This window comes from Apteryx rowi, unplaced genomic scaffold (genome assembly GCF_003343035.1).
Source record: "Apteryx rowi isolate R43461 unplaced genomic scaffold, aptRow1 scaffold_5, whole genome shotgun sequence".
NCBI classification, from domain to species: Eukaryota; Metazoa; Chordata; class Aves; order Apterygiformes; family Apterygidae; genus Apteryx; species Apteryx rowi.
Genome location: NW_020450760.1, coordinates 5237069 through 5256449, shown reverse-complemented (window position 1 = coordinate 5256449; position 19381 = coordinate 5237069). Strand labels below are relative to the sequence as shown.

Genomic DNA, 19381 nt, shown 5'->3' with positions numbered 1-19381 from the left:
TTCATGGGAGTGGAGGCATCTTGAAGAATGGAAGTGTTGCTTTTTTTTGTTCATTTGTTTCATTCAGCATGATTTCTTTTCATGATTTGCATTGGAAAAAAAATTTAATTTAGTGCATGTGCTTTGTAATGATGCTGGCTGTTGCTTCTGTAGTTTGACCATGAGACAGCTAGCATGAAGGTAGATGCAATGTTAATCTTCATAGAGGAATTTGTCTTTGTTAGGTGTGTAATTCAGGAGTCTATAGGAGTTTGCTTTAGTTGCCTAAACCACTGGTGATAAAGTTTCGACTCCAAGACATCAGAACATTGAATTTACTTTGCCTTTGAGAAGTTAATTATAGCCATATTACAGTTCTGGACTACAGATTATTTGAAGGATTACAGCTAGAGCAGCTTAGTCTTGAGGAAATGATACTTTACCATAAGTGCCGAGTGAAGAAGGGTCACATTCAAAAAGTATTGTTTGTTGAACATAAATGGTTTTATCCAATAGTCTTATTCAGTGCTACAATCTTTTTAAACAGGGAATGGCCAAATCCAGTGCTATTGAAACAGCCAGAAGAATGCAATCTTAATTTGCCTGTATGGGACCCAAGGGTTAGTGTATTATTTTTTCCCCTATAAGTGACACTGTACAATAAATTCAGTTGCTTAAAGATTCCCAGGTGAACTTGGGTTTATTAAACTTAATATTTTGATACTATGTTTTCTTTATAGTAACCTCTAATTCCCCTGAGTGTGGAACAAATTTAGCTTAATTCTGTAAACTGGCCACTTAAAGCACACTTACTGAAAAAATGTACTTTTTACTTCAACTTTTGCAATAAGTGAGCTTAATAGATACTCAGATTAATTAGGTATATGCCTTAAAGCAATACACTCTTGAAAAATTGCTTCTTTATAACAGTTCACTTACTGTCTGACTTGCAATCTGTTATTTTGTAAGTGTATTGAATTTGCTGCAATACAAAAGTCTCAACTGAATATGGCTCAGTTCTATATGGTTGTTTGTATAGTAATGTATCTTTTCATCTTGGACCAAAGAAGATCATAACTTGATTTGTAAGTTGTTTTGTATAGTATTTATAATATTGACATCACTGTCTTTGTAGCACTTCCTTGGATGTGAATGCCATTCAAGCAGACAAAATAACAGCCTCCAGCAGGCACATGGTTCATATCCTCAGGTTTCAATAGGGCATAGTGTCAATGGCTCTGTTTTGTTGATTTTAGTACTTGGTGCTCAGCTAATCTTTTTTGAGGGATGAATGCAAGCACCAGAGACTGAGTTGCACAAGCTTTGTTTTTTTTCAAATCTGCTTTTCTGGTTGACGGAAATCTACATTTAAATAATGTGAGACAAAGATGAAAACAGTATTCTTAAGTCACGCTGTTATCCTTGGGATAAGAGTTTGAAGTCAGTGTATGATGTGAACTGTTTGTGCTGTAGTAGCTAAACAAAATGTGATAAGTTAAGGACAAGGTTTCATCCTTAACTTTCACTTACGGCCTATGAAAGACAAAATTATTACCCTAATGTTATTTAAATGTAACTTTTTCCCTGTGCTGTTCCCTCATTGTTTCCCATATGCTGTTTTAATAAAGGATATGTTAATGCAAGTGCTGCTTTCCTCAGGTTTCCCAGAGCCTCTCATGTTAGACTGGCTCGTCGTTTTCAGTTGTGTTACAGGACTAAAGCAAAAACAYGTTTCACAGGGTCTCAAGACAGCTATTTCTCTGAAGGTGCTCATGTGGTGATAAGGTATCCTTGTTTTGATGTGCTCAGAAGCTAATTTCTATTAAAGAGAGAAATTGTCCTGTTCAGTTGGTATTTCTAAATCCAGAGATACCAGCATCTTGAGCTTGATATAATGCTAAATTTACTTGATCTTCAAACTAAGATGTCATTAGAACTTGAGACTCACTTTAGCAAAGGGAGAAATCCAAATTTATTAACTCATGTGTGTGCTTGAAGAAAACTGATTGGCTGTTGTTATATRTAGGTAAATCCCAGTGATAGGTACCATCTTATGCCTATAATTACACCAGCATACCCACAGCAGAACTCTACCTACAATGTGTCCGTTTCTACACGGATGGTCATGGTTGAGGAATTTAAACAAGGTAAGTATTATCTTATGCTCTCTATATTAATGTATTCAAAAGGATTTAAAGTAGTTCTATTGTGGATACCCTTGTTTTGAGGGGGGAGGTGGGAGGATGTTAAGTAACTTTTTGACTTGAGAATACTTTCTAAAGCAGGTAGAACTTAGCCAATCTGTTATGCTTCTTTTAGCTGTAAGTACCAAATTCCCTAGAGGACTGCTGTAAGTTTGTCATTTACTCCTATAAATTGAGGATAACTTATTAGAATCCCTTGTGCTCTGAAAATGAGAGCTACAACTGAAAATCTTTTTTTCTTTAGTCTTCTTCTACTGGCTTTAGATTCTGTTTTGCCACATGGAAGACTAGTGTAATAGTCCCATTTGATGGCAGGTACTAGTCCTAATATATGACAGTCGGCTTGCTCAGAGATAAGTGCTCCAGACTCGTTCAAGTAAACTACTTAATAGTTACAATAGATGTGAGAAGACATTGTCAAAGCAAGGAGAGGACTTGATACAGAGAGCAACTACCATAAGCTCTCAGAGACAATGTAGTAGCTCATTGTCTCATTTCCTTGCCCTGTCATACAATGCCTTACACCAGAGATGATTCAAGTACTGTAAGAAAAATCTCTACCTTCTTTGGACTGAGCAGGTTTACTCTATGGTGTACCTAAAAGGTTAAATTGAGTTGTGCTGCACTGCAGAGCAAAATTTTATTAAATCATCAATCTGATCAATTAACTTAAGCTTCTAAACAAATTATTTTATTGAAGTTCTTTTTAATAATTAATAATATGATCTGAGTAACTAATGACCACTTTAAGAAAAAAGGTAAGAATGGAATATAAACCTTGTTGATAAACTCTTTTGAGGAAGGGGGAGAATAATGTGTAATAATCTTAGTTCATAAGCTGTTTTACTCTGGATAATAAGCTGTATTTAAAAAAAAAAGTTTAAATTTTTTTTTATAATTTAGGTCTTGCTATCACAGATGAAATTTTGCTGAGTAAGGCAGAGTGGTCCAAACTTTTTGAAGCTCCAAACTTCTTTCAAAAGTACAAGTATGTATTTTATGGCATGGCAGAATGTTTAAGTTTTATTAGTTAAAATATCTAACGATGCTCTGTGGCACAGGAATTTACATTCACGTCCATTAGACTTCCAGAAAAATGTTGTGAGGATTTTTTTATATAGAGAAGGAGTGAGCACTTTTGTCCTTTCTCTTAGAAAATTAGTAGGTTCATCAGATACTTGTCTTCAGTGTGTAACTCAGAAACCTGTTAGTCTGTGACTAGATATCTAGAATGTCACTAGTTAACTCTAGAATTGGTATGCTACCAATATAATTGAAGGCCTGTCAGCTGGTTTGACTAACAGAAATGTTTTTTATTGGTGTCAGTAAGCATTCTAAAAATGGGTCTTACCTCCCAGGAAACAAGATATTAAAAGAACTAACTCTGCAGGTCAATATTTAAGATGAATACCTACTTGAAACTGTGTGCTTTCTTCTGTCAATATAGTCAACAGTTCACTCTGATAATAAAACATACTTTTTACAGCTGTGTTGACTAACTGCCAGATGTACTAGTTATTACTAGATTTTTTTCATTAAAGCTTAAGGCTTTCGGCTCTTTATTAATACTTTACGCCTAGCTTCTTTAATTTTGTAATGTCTCTGCATTAAGGTAAATACTCAAGTTCATACTTTTTACGTATTTTAGGGTTTCTAGTATTATGCTTGTGGGGCAGAAGCTTGTTAAATGTATATATTGACTTGCTGAAAGTTGTATTTTTATAATAAATATGGATTATTAAAATATGGACTACATCTTCTTTGCCCTCAGTTGAAATTTTGGAGACCCATTTTTCTTGAATCAAGATCAAGTATATTTTACACTTGTTTCTGTGTTGGGTGGTTGGTTGGTTATGTACTAATCTAAACAAGATTGAAATATACAGTTCCCCCATTAAAAAAGACTGCTGACCTTCATAATGTGTCTGTGTTTTGTTTCTATACCTTTTGCATGATAAAAGCTTTAAAACATTTGGATGGCTTTTATGTTGTACCTTGGAGATTAAATTTGAAAACTCTTAAAAGGGCACCTTAAAATTGTTCATTCCCCCCCCCTCCCCCGAAGTTAAAAGTGGGCTGCAGACAAATCAGTTTCTGCTCAAGAGGCTGCTAATACCTTCCCTACTACATTTTCTTTCAAGTTTTGAAAGAAACAATAGGAAGCATTAAATGTCATTTGAAATAATCTCCATTTTAATGTAGTTTTATGCGTACCAGCTTTAGCCGTTTCATCAGTACAGCAATAAAAGCTTCTTTTGCCAGCATTGAATATCCAGGTTTTGTACATTTTGCTTTTGTTTTTTTCAACTGTAGAATGGTATTATGGAGCCTGCTAATTATTTAAAATAAACAAGATTTCATCTGTTACGCCTTAGTAAGTCAATTTAAAAGTTTGGTTAATAACTTTCCACATAATAAAATAATTATATGCAGTCATCAGTATGGAATAAATGTGGCTCTTCGTGGTCAAATATCCATCTGAGAGTTAGGTGTTTTTCTCTTCCCTGTCTTCTTCCCTCTCCCCCATTCACCCTGGTGTTTAAATTATAGGTATCATGAACTTGTTTGTGCTGAGATACAAAGCAGTGTATAGTGCTCTACCAGATAAGAAAAAATCCAATCCTTGCTCTGAGACATTTACCTTTTTTAAAACATTTCTCCCCGAATGCATTGCTTTAGTATTCTGTATCAGTGTTAATGGCAATTAACTTCACTAAACATCCATGATGATCATAAATGCTTTTGCTTTGTTAGCCCAGTTTAAAATAAGCAGACTTCAAAGATGTGTGACTAAAGAAATCTGGAGGCTACTGCATGCCTGCATGGCTGGAACAGATTAGAAAGAGGGAAATCTGTGGGTGTGTTTTTCCTTTTAAATGTCAACAATTATTTGAAGTTAGGAAGTTGCAGTATGTGCCATCTGCACTTCATGTGGTTTTAGATTTTCAGATGGGGGGAAATGGGCAACAAAGGACATACGCTCATACACTTGCTGGGTATAGCATTTTGCAAGAAAATGGCAAGAATAATTTCAGACTGATAGAACATCAACATGCAGTGTTACATAAGACTGAAGTGGCTAGAGCTTTTTTAAAACCAAGTGAAATGTGGTTATCAGAAAAAATAACATTCCATTAAATGAATTGTMGCATATTGATTCTTTTTTGTAAAGATAAATATCCTACTGAAAAGATGTAAATAGAATCTAAACATACCTTTTACCAGGTATTTTAAACAGTTGCCTGAATATGACTTTAACTAAAGCAGTGGTTAACTTAAAGTAGGAAGCCTGGAAAGCCTTATGAAGAAAACCTGGAATAAATGTGTCCAGGTGTTCTCAGTTTTGAGTAATATCTTCCTTTATGCCCTCTTTAAAAATACTTCGGGTTTTTGTAGGTACAGTTGTTAATAGCGTAAGGTAATTCCCAAATAGCTGCATTCAGTTTTTTTCATAAAAACTTAATGATGATAGGGAGTGTGAGGTGGGAGGGAAGAAGCACTGGGTTTCTAAAAAAGAATGCTATATACCTCAAAATGATACCATGCATCTCAAAGTAATGATAATCACAGTTAGGAAGTAGAACCTTAACAATAGGAGGTTTTCCCTGTCTTTATGATAAAGTAATGGATACTACTGAATTGGACATACTCTCTGTCTATAAAATTGGAATTAAAGACTCAGTAAAAAATCTTGTCTCTGTAAAACTTAGTGGTGGGGTTTTGGACCCTAAAAAAGAAGTGTCTTAAATTTAACATCAATTTAATGCTCTTACTGAAAATGCAAWAGACTTCCAGTCACTAATTCCCCCGTAGCACTGTTTCGTAAATTCTTGTGTGTGGCGGAGTGCCATGATACCTTTTTTCCTTTTCTTTTTCAATTTATATGCCATAACTAGCAGTACCTGAGCAAAAATGGAAAATCAATTAAATTCATAAATATGACTTATTTACTTTGTCTAGGCATTAATAAAGCATTGAAGCATCCTTCACCAACTAGTTGAGGCTTAGACTTTGGAGTTGTTCTCTAGTAGTGTTTGTTTGAAAGAGCTGCTTTTGACATGTAACTGGAAAATGAGTTTCTCCAAATACTTGCAGATTTGTCTGGTTTCAGTTCATGCGTGGTTAAAAACAACAGCAAACTTAAGTTGCCTTTCCCACTGAATGAAACACATTTTGCATGTGTGTGGTACATATGATGTAGGAATCTTATGGCTAACAGTTGCATATCTAGTGCTCATTAGAAGAAGTTGATGTTAGAAATGAGTGACTTCTTGCACAGTTAGAGTTTGAGGAAAAGGACCTTTTTCTCTCTTTCAAGGTTCTTGCATCGTTGCTGAATTCCAACTGAATTGGCAGAATATGTGCGTGTTTCCAGAGAGATATAATATTCTGGAAAAATCTGTTATACTTCTGCTTTATCTCATTTTTCTAAGCAATACTTCTGAGATTTTAGGAGTATAAATAATTCAGTGATCATGTATTACAAGTAACTAAAAGGAGCATATTTTAAATAAGATRATAGGAAAAACTTAACATTTTATTATGCATTTAATACTGTCAAAATAGAAAAATCAATGGATAATATGCCATATTTAGAAGGGGGATAAAAAGTCTCTTCAGATATCTTCTTTCTGCTCCTTGTTAGCTCCTTTACTTTAGCTGACTTAATTCAAATGAGTATAGCACTTAAACATTCTTTTCTTCCCCCTACTTCTACATTAAAAAAAAAAAAAGTGGAAATGTATAGTTACCAATTTGATCAGTTGATTTTGATTTACTGTTACAATTTGAAGGCCTGTAGCATCAGAAGACCCTTTTTGCATCTTAGTATTTCACTATCATAGGCCTCCTTGCTTTCCTTTCCCTGAAGTCAATGTACTAAGGTTTAATCCCTGGTGTTATCGGTGTTACTAATTAAATCCTATTCTGAAAAGACCTAAATAAACCATTATTTTTAGGCATAGTTATTATTATTATAGATGTTAAAATGATGTTAAAATTGACTTCCCAGCTAAACTTCTGAAAAATCCTGGCTATAGGCATGTAGTAARTTTCTTTCCAAGATTATGAACTCAAGTTTAAAAAAAAAAAACAAAACTGATCCCTGTAGTCATCTCCCATTCCACCATCCTTGGACTCCTTTGTTTAAAATAACATTCCAATTTTGTATACCATTTGTTTGGGATTTATTTGCAGTGGATAATACACTAATTATCCTAGAATATAATTGAAAGCTTCAGGATTATCATCAGAGGAAATATTCCTTGTGAAGTTTCAGACAAGTGTCTAAACACTGTTTTAAAATGTGGGTATTCAATTTTTGTAAACTACAATTAATACTATTATTTTTGACTTTGGTAAATGAATATATGTTAACCGCTCATCTAACTCTTCAGAAATAATGTTGTGACTAAGAGAAATGACATCTGTACAGGTGCTTGTGAACAGTTTTTTTTTTACTTGCAATGAATCTCTGCAGTAGGCAGCTAAAGCCCTGTTCTCATTAGGTTTTGAAATTTCTGTACTGTTGTTCAACTGCTGTTGTTACCCCCCCACCCACTAGTATTAAAGTGTAGTTGCAAGTGTCCCTCATCTGAAACATCTTGAGGTCTGTTAGTCACGTGCTTGGGGACTGTTTAACAACCCCTTTGTCTACTTAATTACTTAATTTTATTATAGGGTATGTACTTAAGCTAATAATCTGTGGTTTGCAATGTAGAAGTTATTGAGAAGTTTTAATATTAAACTTTGAATGTCTAGTTTTAGAAGCATAAATAGAATAGCATATTGTCTTTATCTCCAAAGGCATTATATTGTACTTCTAGCAAGCGCACCGACAGAAAAACAGCGACTAGAATGGTGAGTATAATGCTTGCTATTTAAAAACAGACAAAAAAACCTGTCAACCTGGAGGCAAGGGACTGTATAATATACCCTTTAACAAAACAAAGTGGAGCTTCAGTGTATCCAAATTAAGTGGATGAAGAGATACTTTTTCTGAAAAACAGTAAAAATGAAGAACTGGGGAGAGAAAGCTGTTGATTGCATTGTGTTCTTCACAGCACTATCATGTTCACTTTAAACTTCTTAGTTCCTTAAGTCTTATGCACCTTTTTTTGGTAAGAAAGGCAGTTTGAGTAGGTATGTTTTCAATCTCTAGAACCATTGTTTCTCAAAAAAAAAAAAAAAAGCCTCTTTTCCCTGTTTCCACTCTCCTCCTCATTTTTTTTAAGGCAGTTCTAAGATTGTCAGGTATTGGGAATTTCGCCTTTTAATGTTCATCACCTAAAGCCAGAAGAATATTGGAGAAATAGGTGGGAGTGTTTTGTTGACTGGCTAGTCAGGAGTTGATGGAAGAGATTTTTTCTCCTTCTTACTGATGCATGATCTCTTGCTATTGAACTTTATTTGTAAAACCAGGCTGTTAAGAGTTAATCAGGGAATTCTTAAGCTTCCTTTGCATTAGTTTTTTTTAACGAGTTCACTTGGTTTATTGATTTGAATTAATCTGTCTTGTATAGTGTGCTAGTTCATTTTCTCAAGTATTAGCATAAGCAGAATGCTGAGGATTTTATCCTCCTTGATACATGAAGTTAGATACTTCTGTTATTTCGTATTAACAAAAACTTGCTGTTAAATGACATTTATGCAGGGTGGGCTTGGTGGAATCAAAAATTCGTATTCTAGTTGGAAACTTGGAGAAGAATGAATTCATTACACTGGCTCATGTGAATCCACAGTCATTCCCAGCACCCAAGGAGAATCCTGACAAGTAAGCAAAATTGCTGTTTTCTCTTGTAGTAGTTGAAGGACTTAGCTAAAATACAAATTCATTAATCAATAAAATAAAAGTTTTTATAAAACTTTGAGTAGATGAATTTTTAATGACAGTATCTAATGGTGTATAGTTTTAAGCTGTTCTAAAGTACTTTGTTCTGTGTAAAAAATGTTTCTAAGCCAGAAAAGTTCTAATGAAATAATATGCAATTAGAACAGTGTTAGCAAAAATATAACGTTTTGCCAATAATACCAACTCTTTGGTAGCTACTGGTACTGGACTACTGCTGTTTGAGGACCTAGTATCTGATGGTAACATTTTTATTACAAGGCAGTACTGAGAACATCAGGCACAGTGTTGAATGATTTAACTAGACTTAATATTATTAAATAATGGTAGTTGGGAGGCATATCACTTAAACTTGGTAATGACTAATGGTAGAATTCCTGGGGATCTGGAAACAGTGGAGAGAACACCAGGCACCTCAAATTGTCTGATATGCTAATGGTTTCTGGACTCTCTGTTTTCTAGACTGTTTGGAGGTGTGTCCTAAAAACTCTCCCTTCGAGACTTTRTTTTCTGGATTGAATGTTTTAATGAACTTGTGAGAAATCATGTTTTTGTATGAGGTGTAAGAAGGAGGAAGAATTTCTGTTGGGAATATGTAAAAAGCCTTGTTCACATTCCACACAGCCTGTTCCAGACATGAGCTAGGTGGATGTGACTGTATGCTGCTCTTTTCTTTTTTTAAAGTTAAGTGCATAAATTGCATATATGTTCCAAGTAACAGTGGACAACGCAGGCAGGACATCTTCACCATTTTAGTGGGTAAAGAGGAAGTTAAAATCATGTTCATGTTGCTGTGCTTGCATAATCAAGGATTTTGATTAGCACTTGTTTCAGAGGACTGTTGCTGGCAATGTTTTTAATGAAAAGTTACTTTCCAAATGTAAATAGTGTAGATACCTTCACCTGCCTGCCTAAATTTGTTCTTTAATTGATTGATAAATTGGCTTGTTCTGAAATAGTCTTAGAGGGAAAAGATTTTTAAATGTTAAATGTCATGAGCTGCTATGGTAATAGAATCTTTTCATTAGACTCTTTGATAGAATATAATAGTTCATTTTCCATGTATGTTGCGTGAAGATGAGCTTTTAAGGGGAGGCTGTTCTTACCTGAAAACTACAATTTGCGGTCAGACTTAAAGCTAAAAAATTTGGGGGTTGAAGACAAGCTTAGGTGGAAAAAATCAAAATTGTTTTGTCAATGGATGGATTAGATCCTGATTTATTTCAGGGTCAGGTGTTGAAAATCCATCTCCTGACAAACCTACTTCCTTTCAGTTGTAATGGCTAGTTGTACTCCTAAAAGGGAGAGAATCTGCATAGAAGCACACATGAATGAAGTCACTAACTGATAATTGTAGTTCTTTATGTTTGTTGGAAATAGTTTGTTAGYGTTTCATAACTTTTCTGTATTTCAAATAAAAAGTGAATGCCATTAAGTCAGCTTTGGCTTCTGTTTTTCTATGCCTAGCTCCCCACTAGCTAGTGCTAGTGGAACTAAAACGTAAAACTATTGTCTATTGCAGCAAATACCTTACTAGATTATTCAGTTCTTTGGTCAGAATTACATGACTGTCTTATATAAAACTTTTCAGGGAAGAATACCGTACAATGTGGGTGATTGGATTGGTGTTCAAGAAAACTGAAAATTCTGAAAACTTAAGTGTCGATCTTACTTACGACATTCAGTCTTTTACAGACACAGGTGAGTTTTGGTTTTTAGATGTTTAGATATTAATAAATTTTTTGAATGATATCACTTGTCTGTTTCATAATCTAGTCTCTGAGCAGTAGAATTGTACCTGGACAAAGACTAGCAAGATTTGGTGAAGGCGTTTAGGGTGTTATTTACTTGAAATACAGTTTTACTGACCTTTAATGCTTCTAGACACTTCAAGTTAAACAGTTTTAATGAAAACAAACTGGAAATTATTGAAGTAATACACACAAGTCTTTCAAATCTCACTCTAAATGGTAAATTATAGTGTGATCTTTGTTATTAAATAGGTAATTTTGTTATATGCAATCAACCTAGCCTAATCTCCTTTTGACAATATGTTTTAGTCTAATTATTTTTACATTTGGTGAAATTTCAAATCTAGTGGATAAAAGTTAGGTATCTAGTAGATTTAGAATGAAATGCTTTTTAATCTATGACAGTTAATTCAGTAAAGGGTTTTCATACTAACTTGTAAGTTAATTCAGTAGCTTGTACTTGGTGTTGTTGGGTGTGAAAGTAAAACCTTGGGTGTTGTGTTTTTTTGGGTTTTTTTTTCTCTCTTTCTCTCTCAATTTGTTCCCTTTTGATTTGCCAAAATCATTTAGAATATGCATAAGAAATTTGGAAGCAAAGAATTGGTAACAGCTGGAGGCTAAGACTAAGAAAGGATTAATATTTGCAATATTTTTTAAAAACAATAGTTAATGCTTAAGTATTACATGCTTAGGAAGTTAAGGGAGTAGGTTCAGGTACTACCTAATGTACCCTGTCTCTAGATTTCTAAGACTCAGTGAGTCTGAAAGTGAGGAAACTGTACATTTCTTATATGTTATGCTGAATATGGTTGTTTGTTTGTTTTTAACAGTGCCAAGATTTGAAAGAGCTTTGTCTCATATAGCTGCCTTTTTTCATTCAAGGGGATATTTTCCTGAGATAGCTGGAATAGCCCATTTCATTAAACGTGGTGAAAGTGAACTTACACACATCCTAATTTTTGAGAATTTGCTTGAGGATTAGCAAGTGGTTTAACTGTATGGCTGCCGCGTTGGGGAACGGGAGGGGGGAGAAGGGGACCTATGTATTACAGTTTTTTTCAGTTTTTTAACAGTTTATAAATTGATTTTGATAATGTACTTGACAGACTACAAATTTTTATATGAAAATCGTGCTACAACTTTCACTTAAAATTTTGAATCTGATTTACTTATACTAGCTTCAAATCAGAAATTTATCTAAATATACGCAATTTTAAATGGAGTAACATTTCACCAAAATAATCTTAATATATAGATATATAGGTATATGACATAAAGATTTCTGTTTAATTTGTAAACAAAATTCCAAAGCAGCCAAGTGTCAAACAATTTCTATTTTTTTGTCATTTCAGATTAAAGTAGTTATTCTTTCATTGTTTTTAATCACATAGTAATATGGTTTTAGTTGTGTATTTTAGTAAGTAACTATTTGAATTAAGATTTTTTTTTCCCCTCATTTGTACTGACAGATGAAAAGACTTAATTTGAATGATCATGATGTTCAAAGGTTATGTTCTTGTAAGCCTTGTAAACAGGGTGGGATTTTTATATCTTAATGATGCTGATTCCACATGCTTTTAACAAAAAATGTTCATTATTGAAATAGTTGAGTCTTTAGGCTTTAATGAAGACTAATTTGAGAAGGATCTCAGATGAAGAAAATGTCAGTTAAGAACTCCAGCAGTCATTTTCTTGCTGCATTTTTTCCATTGCCATTGAGTTTTGCATAAACTTTAGGGAAGAGATGCTTTCCAATGTGCAATAGAACTTTCCAGTTCAGAGATTGTTTTTGTGGACCTTCTCACTTACATCTGTGAGAGATAACTGGTTAATTATATATCTAGCTTGAAAACTTAAGGATTCAATTTTTGAATCTGAAATTAACTGCAGTAAATACTTAAGGTTTTCACAAGTATCCTGCAGCTCTTTTATTCCTCCTCCTTGCTGTTGGATTATAGGAAAAGGCTCAGATTTTTCTGCATCTTCTGAATTCCTAAATCAGCTTCTGCCTTCTGTTTCCAGTGTAGCTTAATTGTCTGCCCCCCCGCCCGGCTCCAGTGCAGAATCCTTCAAGCTTAGGCTTGCTACCTTAAGTTACCGACTGGTCATTTTATATGTGTAGTTGACTTGCAGACAGAAGTAATTATTCTGAAAATGTGTCTATATATACAGTTAGTTGAGCCCTTGCTGCTCTTACCCTCTCCCTATTACTTTTTTCCTACTCCTACATTAAATCTCAGCCCTTCAATAAGTATGCATATCAAATGTGTTGATGGAGATAAAGAAATACTGAATATGGTGCCTAAAGAAGAATTAAAATTTAAATATGAAATTTTCAAACATTATCTTCTGAAGTTCACTAAGTTCTTTCTCCTTCTCCTCCTGCCCAGTTCTATTTAGAATGCAGGTGACCTGTGTGATAAAAATGGGACTATCTGCATTTTAGAAAAAGCTAAGAGTTGCTTAAGAAGTGAATTTATACCAGAAAGTTAGCTTTGTTCAGGGAGTTTTAATGACCAATACATACATTCATTGTGTAGCTAGTTACTGTACTTTCTAAAATCAATGACCTGAATATTTCTCTTTTTCATACCTTGTGACTGTTTTAAGAGACTCATTCTGAAAACGAGATCTGATATGCTTGGAACAACTACAGGGGTGATAGACAATTACTTTTTGCAGCTCTGATAAGAAATTCCTAATGTTAACTTTGCTCTTCCTAGAGCTTAAAATTACATTGTATTTTCAGCAAATGTGTTGTGTTGCTTTGGTTTGAGTCATTCACTTGTGGTTAGTTAACCTGTGCAATGGTGCTGGACCTTGAGAACTTGAACAGATTAACATAATTACGTTCTGGGGGAGCTCTGTCATAATTGTAGTGGTTAAAGAAAGCTGCATTCATCCAGCTTTCTAGTAAAAAGAAGAGTTGGAAATTGAGCATTTGTTTATTCATGACATATTATCTTGAAACTTCAAGATTTATAGACACTTTCTAAAGCTCTAGGGGGTACTGTTTGTTTTGTTTTTTTTTCCCGCCTCCATTCACTGGCTTAGTTTTGCAGTATGACTGCTTGAGCAGAAAATGTGTTTGCTCTGTCTTTGGAGTAGATCCTAAGATTCTATCAGAACTAGCTGAAGTGTTTTCAAGAATGAAATTAGAGTGAAAATAGCATGCTTTTTAGCAGGAGGAAAAAGGGGACGAAAACCTCTTCACCTCCTATTTGTTCGATGAGATTTCTCCCTCTGTTTACAGAATAAACAGTGAATAAGGGAGATATCTCTTTGTTTTTAAGATCTGCAGAACGCTTTTGTTATTCATACATCTGCCACAGCTTTGTTTGATGTTGTATAGCAAGTCAGCGCAAAAGACGACCAAGTAACTTTTCATGTTTAAATGGCTTTACTTTAAACTCAAAATGTCAGCTTGCGGTGCTGTTTCTTTTCCAGCACTAACCATGTTGACTCACTAGAAGCAAGTGTTCTGAAGTGATGAAGAGAAACAGTAGACATAATTAAAAAAAAAAAAAAAAAACTTAAATCACTTCTGTGTAGAGACTTAATGATATCTAAGTTGCCAGAATAATTTGTAATATATTAGCTGGCACATTCAACTTCTGAATTAGAACCCATTTGTGTAGGAGCTGCATAGAAAAAAACTGAATCTACAGTGAAGGAAATCGTTTTATGTAAATACTGTAATTCTTATGAGGAAATCTTACTTCTGTCTCTAGTCTACTCAAGATGAAATGAGGAACTAGCTTCAGCTCTGATACTGTTAAGACCTTTTAACAATATAGTTGAGAGAAAACTGCATGTTTTCATGAAGTTTTCTTGGAAAAGAAATAGTGTTTCCAAGTAATATAGTGGTGGTTGTGCTATCAGTGCTTGGAGAGTAGACAATTCACTATTTTCCTCCAGAATGAGGAAAAACTATGCTTGTTCCTGAGAGTGATAAATATTCTGAAGTGCAAATCATTTCTTCCTGCACTAGTAAGTGCACTTTGCAAAATGCTTCAGTGATGTCTTAATGTTCTCCTAATTGTGTAGTTTATAGGCAAGCAATAAACAGCAAGATGTTTGAGATGGATATGAAGATTGCTGCAAGGCATGTGAAACGTAAGCAACTTCACCAACTGCTACCTAATCACGTGCTTCAGAAGAAGAAAAAGGTAAACTTTAATAATATTTGAGAGCACTAAAAATGCCATTGAGTAATGATTCCACTGTTATTTGATTTGTAAATCAAAAAAATAGAAACATTTTGAAAACTTAGCTTTACCTGTATAAGCAATATGATCTCATAGACTATGGTATATATGTACCAGATGTGCTAAATGTAATACTGGATTTCCCAGAGCGTCAACACCACGGAGTTTAATATCATCTTTGGTCCTATTTTATTCACTCTAAGATCACTTGCTGAAATTTATCATCTTCTGTTGGCATTCCTAAACTAAATGGATTTAAATCAATTTAAGAATGAGATTTTAAAGCTGTCTTGTTATTGTATCATGGAAGTCACCTAAAGGAAGCATCTGTAACAATACCAATGTAATTATCAGTCAAGCAAGTCTTGTTATCTTCAAATTTTTCCTCTTAAGTTACTCTTGTTCAGATTTTTCTGTAGGTTTCCTAAAGATAAAATCTCATGTCATTGAATAGAAGCGAAGCAGGATGTTGGACTTGTTGCTACCTTCTGTGTCTAAGACAATGATCTGTTGCTTTAACTGAAGCTGAATATTTTGAGGATAATTTGACTGAAAGTGTTCTCCAACCTGCAGTGTGGCAATTTTCAGAATTATCTATCCTTTTAGTTAAAAAAAGTAAAAGATTTAAGTGACAGCTGACGTCTGAAAATTGCTTATTGCCCATCCAGAGTTTTTTCGCTCAACATGTGGCATACCTGTGCAACCATACACGAGAAAAACAGAAAAATTTTTTAATAAGGCTGTTTGATTGGATGTGATTTACTTTCAGTGGGGACAGGAGAGAGGGAGTAGASTCTTGGATTTAACAATTTGGTCTTTATTTAGAAGTTCCTACCTATTTATATCAACTTAATCTGAAAGCTACGCCACCATTATATATTCTGTTTTAGGTATATCTGAATAACATGCTTTATTATTAAAGCTGTTTTAAAGAGTGTTGAAAGCTTTTTTTAAAGATTAGAAAATCTTCTATCGAAACCAACTATAAACTTATTCAGCACATTTCAGAGAATAATGCAAATATTTAGTAACACATCTCTTTAAGCAGTACTATGCCATAGGAGGGTTTTTCTCCTCCGCTAATGTTCTGATTATTCAACTGTGTATGTTCAAATTGGCCTCTAAATTCTCTGTATTAACTGTGATCTTTCAAAATCTAACCTTTGGTGTATTTCAGTATTACTTTGAAGTTAATAACAGCAGTATCTCTCAGCTCAGAAAAGCAAAGAAACTTGAATAAAGGTGAAAATGCAGTCACTAAATACAAGAAAAAACAGTCTTATGGTTTTGAACATCATTGATGTTTCAGATAAATTTTGACCTTAATTGCAAACATGAAAATGTAAATGCTTGTACATTTGACAGGACAGTTGATTATTTGTATAAAAAAAGATTTGAAAATTATCCATTCCTATTTTGCATACTTGTTCATTTTGAAATGCTCCTATTTTCAAGTTTCTTCTAAAAATGTACTTACATAAGCACATTTTAGGCGCAATTACATGCTTAGGTTGTGGTGGAAGCTCATTATGGTTAAATTTTGGGTGTCTCCCCGCCCCCCCCCCCAATAAATGAAACAGCTAACACTTAGTGTAACTGAAATATTCTTTCATTTGCGTCTCAGTTGATTTTTAAGCCCTTAATGAGATTAACAAACAATTTTTTGTCTTGTGGATTACAGCATTCAACAGAAGGAGTCAGGTTGACAGCTCTGAATGACAGCAGCCTAGACTTGTCTATGGACAGTGATAACAGCACGTCTGTGCCTTCGCCTACTAGTGCTATGAAGACGAGTCCATTGAACAGTTCAGGAAGTTCTCAGGGGTAATGATGACTTTCAGTCTTAATTTTAATGTTGCTTTCTGTTCCTGAATATTACTTGTGTTAAAAGCATAGAAAGTACTGTGTGCGTGAGATAATGCTGTTACATCAAGGTGTAAATGTACGACTCAAACTTGCAGACATTTGTATTTCCAGTTTGAACACTAGAGCAGGACTAACGGGGGGTAGGGTAGGGAGCATGGTGTTGGACGGCAGATGAGGAGTTACGAGGCTGGGTAAAGACAGGAGCTTAAAATCAGGTGAAATAAAAACTTTGTGGGGACTGCAGTAGGAGGCTGTGAGAGGTAGTGAGCAGAAAAATGAGGTGTGAAAGATGGAGAGTTACATAAGTTTTGGATGAAAATGTGAGACAGGGAAGTATWGGCTTTCTGCCTCAAATCAGTAGTGCTGCTGCTATTACTGATGGTAACTGCAAATTAAGCTTAGGAACATAATTTTCCGTTATATTTTCAAAGTGTACATATTAATATTTATCTTAATCCTAACTTTCTGGTTTTTAAGTATTTATCAAAACTTCAATTTGCTTATGTATATTGTATTTCTAAGCTCTCTTCCTCTATGATTCTCATGTTCCTCTATTTGATAAACAAAGAAGTCAATAACATCAGTTTCCTGCAGCTGTTCGGTAGTGGATGTGTATTATTAGATGTGTAGGATAAAATACTTAAGTAGTGAACTTATCTTATTCCTTTTGATCCATGCTCTTTCAGTTAGTCTTTCTTGGTAAATGGTTTCCAACACTTGGAAAGCTCTAACCATGCTATTAAAACAAGTCTGTATAATTATTAAGCATGATATCTAGGATATCACATTTGAAGTGAAACTTGACATGGATTGTTTTTAAAGACTTAATACTTCTCTGATTTTGTCATGTGAAATTCCAGTTCTTTACTCAGGACTAAAGTTAAAGTAGTAATGGTGTGTGTAAATTAAAAACAAACTTTTTATTCTAGTCCTTCTACAGTGGTTTTGTTCCATTCTTCAAGAAAACTAACTGCTGCATTTCCCTCTGCACCTGATTTGTGCAGACATTACCTCAGTTTTTGCCTTTTTTAATGCAATTTCATACTGGTTTAAAAAGCTTTCTCTGAAGTGATTCAGACTAAATACGTGGAGTGTTTTTCATAGTGCAAGTTTGATGGTAATTTGCCAAATGCTCTATTGTGTTTTCACAACTTAAAATACTATGTTATAGCACGCACTGCAATTTAAGTGAACTAAAACTCAGCTAAAGTAACTGGCCACACGTATGTTGTGGTGAAAGGCAGATTGTATAATCCTGTAGGCACACTTACATTCAACACTTTGTCATCTTTCTCTTTTTAGCAGAAGCAGTCCTGCGCCAGCTGTAACAGCAGCATCTGTGACCAACATACAGGCTTCTGAAGTCACTGTGCCACAAACAAATTCCAGTGAAAGCTCAGGGGGTAAGGAAGACAGCATAGTATGTTGTTTCTATTGTGTTTTTTTTTTTTTGGTAAAGTTTACAGAGAAGCAGTTTTTCTTTCAATTTGAGACTTTCACGCGCATATGCTGTAACATTTGCTCCTTGTTTTACAGATTAACTACTTTAGAACTCAGGATATTTTGGTAGAAATCTAAAAATAATTATTTTGTAAAGCAATTTTTATTTATTCTGTATTCTTCTGTACTGATGTTTGTCATTCACAAGAGTAGTAAAGGTTTTCTATGACCTGAGACAGATGATGTCTGTAGCTCAGTTGGTCTGGTGAGAAAAAGATGTCCACTCTCTAAAGCTGGAAGAGCTATTTTTGGATTACTTCTACTCCATTTGTAGTTAAACCCAAGAGGCAGTTCTGCACTGTCTATTATCCATGCTCCCATGTTGCTGCTATTCCTATTTCACTAAAATGATTCTAGGATTGAAGAAGATTCAGATGGAAGCAGAACACATGCTCCTTAATGGTATCTTTTCAAATATGTCCAGCTACATTTGCTTTATCTTCCATATTTTCTACCTGAAAAAGTAAAACTCAGTTAATATTGCTGCAAGTAATTGCCTTTTTAATGAAAGAACAAAGGCACCTGGTGCAAGTCTTCACTTACTGCTATGGAGTTAGCTGTTGTTGTCTTTTTTTGTTGGAACTTCAGCCGTAAAGAGGGGAGCAAGTCAGAAATTGATCGCAGAGACCAATTGCTTAGCCTTTAAAGATGAGATCTCTCATATTCCTGTCTTAGACGTGTAGGATGGTGGAGTCTTACTGTTTTCTGTTTTTTAATCATAAATCACAGTGTATCAGTGTGAATAAATTTGTTTTTGAGCACTAAATGAAACTTAAATGGCATAACTGTTTCTGGATTTGGAAGCATATCAGCTGTTCATCTTTGTTTTTGGATGAAACAGAAGCAATCACCTAGTAGTTATTAATGAAAAACTTCTGCAATATAATTTTTTTCTCATCCTGAGGGTCTCCCTGTGTGCAGGGTCTCCCTGGGTGCACTTACTTGTTTGAGGTAGGCAACTGATGAGGTAAAGCTTTGTCATATGGAGCATTTTTCAAATGGGTATATGGAATGTCAGATCTTAAT

The 19381-nt window shown here is 34.4% G+C and overlaps 1 protein-coding gene across 7 annotated transcripts in view; it reads left to right on the top strand.

Annotated features, from left to right (window-relative positions):
- The window catches only part of PAPOLA (poly(A) polymerase alpha), a 49677-nt gene that overhangs the window by 22127 nt on the left and 8169 nt on the right, over positions 1 to 19381 (top strand). For 5 of the 7 annotated variants that reach the window (XM_026079596.1, XM_026079595.1, XM_026079594.1 and 2 more), the window contains 9 exons: positions 527 to 599; positions 2006 to 2126; positions 3087 to 3171; positions 7989 to 8042; positions 8836 to 8955; positions 10622 to 10731; positions 14829 to 14950; positions 16671 to 16813; positions 18158 to 18258. In XM_026079596.1, the coding sequence (XP_025935381.1) occupies positions 527 to 599; positions 2006 to 2126; positions 3087 to 3171; positions 7989 to 8042; positions 8836 to 8955; positions 10622 to 10731; positions 14829 to 14950; positions 16671 to 16813; positions 18158 to 18258 (929 nt within the window). The other 2 variants (XM_026079599.1, XM_026079601.1) reach the window with 2 other exon arrangements.